The sequence below is a fragment of the Cyprinodon tularosa genome, unplaced genomic scaffold, assembly GCF_016077235.1.
Source record: "Cyprinodon tularosa strain WSP-4 unplaced genomic scaffold, ASM1607723v1 ctg429, whole genome shotgun sequence".
Taxonomy (NCBI): Eukaryota; Metazoa; Chordata; class Actinopteri; order Cyprinodontiformes; family Cyprinodontidae; genus Cyprinodon; species Cyprinodon tularosa.
In genome coordinates this window covers 841,103-847,397 of record NW_024039151.1, presented here as the reverse complement: position 1 = coordinate 847,397, position 6,295 = coordinate 841,103, and the positions used below count along the sequence as shown (strand labels likewise).

General features: G+C 37.8%; 1 protein-coding gene across 1 annotated transcript in view; it reads left to right on the top strand.

Moving 5' to 3' along the window:
- Window positions 1-288: 288 nt before the first annotated feature.
- The window catches only part of LOC119792695 (fibroblast growth factor 13-like), a 36,512-nt gene continuing 30,505 nt past the window's right edge, over window positions 289-6,295 (top strand). The window contains exon 1 of the mRNA XM_038299443.1: window positions 289-500. Coding sequence (XP_038155371.1) covers window positions 458-500 — 43 coding nt within the window. The 5' untranslated portion in view covers window positions 289-457. The remainder of the gene's footprint in view (window positions 501-6,295) is intronic.

Genomic DNA, 6,295 nt, shown 5'->3' with positions numbered 1-6,295 from the left:
TGTAATTGTCAACTTTCGAATATAGTGTGCATGAATTACAATTGTAGAAATAAACTGCTCATTTTCCCATTAAATGTGTTGGTATCAAGCAAATATCAACATAACTATCATTTGCATCTGCATCCGTATTTTCTCGTTCGTTTCTGTCTTTCTTTATCTCGGTGTGCGCGCGCGTAAACGTGTGTGCGTCCGTGTGTTTACTCGTGTGTGTGTGGCGCGCGCAGATCTAGGGAGCGCGCGTGCTTGTTAGTGTGTCTGCAGTGCAGCCGCATGTCGACATCTACAGTGAGGGGACAGAAGGGACGGAGGAGGAGGGCGGTGGACTTGGACTTTTTAATTTTTTTTATCGGAGAAATACAAATCTAAAGAATATGATGAAGTGAAAACCGCCTCCCCAATATAACTCCATCTTTAATTTGAAGTTTCCTTCAGCGAACAGCAGAAAAAGTGGCGCCTCATGAGCGGAAAAACGAAAGGCAAGGAGGATAATGCCAACAAAGGTGAGAGGCAAACTTGAATTAGATGCGTAAAAATGCTTTTATGCAATGTTTGGATCCGCACGGTCACCGATTTCCACTGTATAATGTGGTGGTGCAAATACTTTTAATAATTGAAAGTATTTTATTTTATTTAATTAGTCCGTTTCTGAAAGTTTTATTAATGAGACAAAAAGGAAACCTTATATCTTCCTGTAGATTCTGCAGTTTATAATGGATAAGTAGCCTATATGGAAAATATAGAGATTTGATAAGACTTAAAATTCTTTAACTTTTACAATATTATTGATTAAAGAACATTACACGAAATCCCCACTATAGTTTTACTGTTCTGGTCAGATCTCTTTATAATAGCGAGCTCACCTTCAGTCATTCAGCAGCTCTCCACCCATAATGGAAACTGTAAAGCTATCATCACCATGGAAACAAAGGGGAGTTTCCAGCAACCAGAGTCCCATCATTCATGCTGTTTAATCTAGTTTAATTTCATAGCGCCAGTTCACAATAAAATACACCACAGGGCTCATGAAAAATACATGACAATACCTTACAATTCTGGATTTATTTAAAATGATTCAAATGGATTTGATTGATTTGTAAAATTGTGAATGTATCTGCAATCAGACAACTGCCTCTATAGATAGATAGATAGATAGATAGATAGATAGACAGATAGATAGATAGATAGATAGATAGATAGATAGATAGATAGATAGATAGATAGATAGATAGATAGATAGATAGATTTTTTGCAAAATTTTTTTGGAAAAGCTGTACATATGCTCCATGTTCGAAGTTATTATTTAAAATAGGGCTAAAACTAATGATTACTATGCAAATCGATAAATCTGCATTTATTTATTTATTTTTTTATTTTATTAGAATTTTGGTATAATTACTACTCTAAGTGGGTCAGCTATGGGCATGTTTTAGAGTCTCTATACTCCAGTTAATGATTAATCGATTACTAAAACATCTGAAGATTATTTTGATAATCGATTAATCAGATTAATTGTTTCAGCCCTAATTTAAAGCGAATTGGGCTCTATGGACTTAAGACAGCTCATTTGTTTCCTGTCTTTCTCTGCCAATGAGCTGATTAATCCAAGTGTGCCTGACCTTAGTAGCATGACAACAATGGCCAGACACATCTGGATTAATCAGTCCTTCAGGTAATTAAAGACAGGAAACAAAGGAGCTGCCTTAAGTTCAGGAAATAGTGAAGTTGTGCATTCAGCCCAATAAAAATGACTATACTTACTACTAACAATAGACCTCAGATAAAAAAAAACAAAAAAACAAGCACATGTGGGAAGTAGATGTTATGCACATAAATCAAAGTCAGCAGTATTATGAAGAGAGGAAGCTTCAAATGTAACCTTTCAGAAATAATGCTCTTAAGGTGCGTTCACACCTAACACAAATCCTGCAGCTGGAGCAAACGATTTCCATGTTATCCCTATGTAGAGGAGGCTCTTGAGAGCTGTGAGGCAAAGAAAGATGAAGAGAGGCAGAGTGAGGCAGACCGAGGTCGCAATTGGAGTGAGGCAAATGGCAAGTTTTTTTTTGCGAATTCAGCAAAACGAGAGCACCACCCAACCCTGGGAAGATTGATCTGAATACAATGTAGCACTTTCAGAGAACCAAAAAGCCGTGAAAGAGCCGTCAATGGGCGAAAGGCTGGGTACACCCCATCACAGGGTAACACAGAGACAAAAAGGGCACACAACCCGTCACGCACACACTCACACTTAAGGAGAATTTAGAGAAGCCAATTAACCTAACAGTCAAGTTCTTTGACTGTGGGAGAAGCCGGAGTACCCTGAGAACCCAAGCATGCACAGGGAAAATATGCAAACTTCATTGAGAAAAAATCCCGGGCTGGGAATCAAAGTGAGAACCTTCTTGCTGCAAGGCAAGATTGCTACCCACTACACTACTGTGCAGTTCCTACCTTCTGTTCCTGGCTTCATCTTTTCCAAGGTCAGGAGTAGGAACTCTATGGTAGGAAGGAAAGGAGCTCTGATTTCTGTGCTAAATCTGGACAGCCTTCACCCTATGTTAGAACTTTGACTACAGCTTTCTGTTATGCAAATCTAGCGAATGGGTGAAGCTCTTCATTATAAAACCCAAAACATATGAAGGTGTGTACATTAGCATGTGTCAAACCGACACATCGGCAAGGGGAGGAAAGGCTAAAGCACTGCTTTTCTCTGTGCTGTGAGGCTCTTTGTGACTTTATTGGTCTGTTGAGGTTCCTATTTTAACCCAGTTAGTGGAGCATTTTATTTAGAAAAATCTTCTTTTTTTAAATATTAAGTTCCACGTCTATTTTACACATGGCCAAAAATCAATCAGCACTTAATCACTTCAGCCAAATCACTAACTGAGAAATTTAAACGTATTTACTAGTGTTGCACCGATACGGATACCTATATCGGGCAGGGCCCCGATCCAGCACTAAAATGGTGTTATCGGTTTTGGCGGGTACTGACAAACAGGGCACCGATACTATTTTGAGAGCCAAAAGTTTATTCAACTATTGTCACCCATTCCAGGTAGACAATAAAAAGTTCTACTAGGTTCACTTTGTATTAGTCTTTTTCACAAAGGTAGGCAGCAGCTTGATGAAGTCATGATGGCAATTATTTTACATCCAAGTAGTATGCAGTTCTTCATATTTACACACACACATTGATTTCAAACAGATGGTATCGGTATGGTATCAGCTGATACTGCACAGCCAGGTATCAGGTATCGGTATTGGGGGCCAAAAAAATGGCATCTAATATTTACTTTCCTTTACTGTAATTACTATAAGGTAAAGCTTTGACATATGTGTATCAACAGGATTGTAATTTTTCATAAACTACTACAAACACAGTTAAAACTACAGTTAAAATGATAAGCAGTAGAATCAGAAAGCAATGAAAATCCAGCAATACACTGACTCTATATCTAATTGTTGTAACCCCAGCAGTGTCTCAGCTGAACCCAATGGGTTATTAGACTGGTTTATTATCGAATTTGTCCAAATTTACTAACATTCAGCTGTGAAGACAGGGTTCCCTCTGGTCCTTAAAAAGTCTTAAAAGGCATTGAATTCTTCAAAATAAAATTAAGGCCTTAATTGGTATTAAAATGTCTTGAATCAGTCTTTTGTAGGTCTTAATTTTTAAAACATCATAAATAGGATTATTTTTATTGTGATTTATTTTTGTAATCTAAATAAAACATTAAAATTGACCTTTGTTTTTTTTTTAAAAAAAAAAATAATGGCTCGCCATTATTGGTTCCGTCCCGATAGCGGAACCAGTAAAAGAGTTGTTGCGGCCGGGACATTTGGGAGATGCACCATTAACAAAATTGGCTCCAGCCAAGAGTTTTCTCCATGGCTAAAACCAGGGAACATACATGAGGCACAGTGGATTTTGTGCAAGAAGTCATTCAAGCTCGGAACGATGGGAATCGATGGGTACTTTTTGTTCCACCCTTGTCTCTGCAACGCCTCCACTTATCACCAAATCAAACATACTAAGAAAACGATACAAAGAAAAATAGCTGCGAAAAAGACTTAGCACTGGTTATGTTGTGGCTTTAAAACTGATTTGTTTTGTTCCCTGCTAAAACAAAGTTTGTGAATTTAGTTAAATAATTGTTAAAATATATCTGTCATTTGTGTGTTTTTAGCTTTCTTCCTGTATGGGAAGCTTTTCAAAATTTGAAACATTAGTGCAGTGGCTTATGTTAAAATAAACCTTTGGGTTAAGTTGTTGCAAGCAGGTTTTTCTTGTGTTTCTTGTGAATTTGGTCTTAAATTTTTATTTCAAGTGGCATTAAACATTCTTAAAAAGTCTTGAATTTAACTTGCTTTATGCTGTAGGAACCCTGGAAGACCATAATAATCAACCACAATTGAACAACATAATGTAAGACCTGTCTTACTTTGGCAATTTTTTTGCTCAAAAATTTAAATATAGCAGCAAAAAATATTTAATTTACTGAAGAAAAGCATTCTCCTATTTAGGCTTAGTCCAGATTTTACACGGACGGTCAACCCCAGAGGGGTGTTAAAGCAAAATTAAGTAGATTTATTTAAAACGTCTGAGTTGAATTAGTTGAGTAATCATTTAACATGTACACTAAATAAAGTGTTCAGCAAGAGCTATACAGTAGAGACTGACACGGGAGTGGATTTTCACTCCTGTCCCGTCCCACTCCCACAGAAAAAAATGGTGTCCCGTCCCGGCCAGAGTAGAAATCTAAATCCTGTCCTGTCCCACTCCTGGTGAAATTACTCCCACTCCCATCCCGCTCCCATTCAGAATGACTCCCGCACCACTCCCATACTTGTTGTTTTTGAGTGCGGGTGAAAAACTCAGAGCGGAAGTTACTATTGGTTTGCTCCCGCTCCCGTCTGCTCCCGTTAATGTTTAATCCTGTACCGTCCCAATCCCGTGATCGTTACTAATAATGACTCCCATCCCACGGGAATCCCACGGGAATCCCGTGACCCGTGGGATTCCCGAAAAAATGTCAGTCTCTACTATACAGTTAAGAGCTATAGTGAGATGTCAGGGGGAGTCATTAGCTTGTTTTTAGCTGTCATTCTTGATTATGTTTGTTTCTGTTTGTAGAAGTGGTACAAAGTTGTTTGTCAATATAGTGGAGGACGCATGCCAGCGTTTATCCACAATTGTTGCAACACCCATATTTATACCACTAGAACTCTTAGAAACCGTTTGCATTGGGAATAAAAGAAAAACACTAAAGGTGAGTATGTTAAAGGTTAGACTTCTTAAAATGCACATGTGGTCCCATAGATATGCCACTCTGTGCTTATCTTTATACCTAAGTAGAGATAAAGAATTGGGAGGGGCAAGACCTTGAGATATTCTGCCAGCAAAAGCTATAGAATTTCCTGCAGAGTTCTGGGGACAATACTTTATTTTTCACCTAACAATATGACGCCATCTAGTGGCTGAACATATGTACAATGGTTGTAATTATGCTATTATGCTATTATGGGAAATCTGATGTAGGACAACAGCTGCAGAGACCTTTTTTGGGAAGAGCTTACAGTGATTGTTTTTTGGATACCTGCCCAGACCTGGATTGTTTTTAGCCAAAATGTAGTTGCTGGCACCATTACCTGTGCTGTTTCATGCCAAGGATACACAGCTATTTTTGGAGAAACTGTCTGTTTTTTAGCAGGAGTTCAAAGGAGATAAGTGGAGACTTGAAGCAGAAAAAAAAGGTTAAAAAATAAAATAAACAATCTGCCTGTGGGATCATACTTTACAGCAATACCATTAGTTATTCAGCAGCCTCAAACTTACTGCTCATCTCAGAGAGAGCTACAATTATTTCAAAGATGCTGTCTCAGATAACTTACATGTTTTTCTCTTCTATCAGCTTTACTGTAGAAGCTGCTGAAGTAGCATATTCTCATGCAACATCCTGCTCTACTGCCTTTGACAGCTTTTATGTCTGTACTGCAGACTATGCTTCACTAGATGCTCTTCAACCCAGAATATCACACAGAGATATGCTCGCTTTTGTGTTTTAACCTTTAAGATTTCATGGACTATGCTGCTACAGTCTTTTTTTTTAGCAAACAGACAGCAGTTCAAGTTATCCTAAAACTATTATTCATATGAGGATTTGTTTGTTGTGTCCATTTAAATATTATATGGAGTAAGAAGTTGTTATGTAAGCATTAGAAGAAAAATAATGAACAGATTAGTAGTGAGATATACAGCACTTAATATTGAATCATCCTTTACTGAATTCCATTT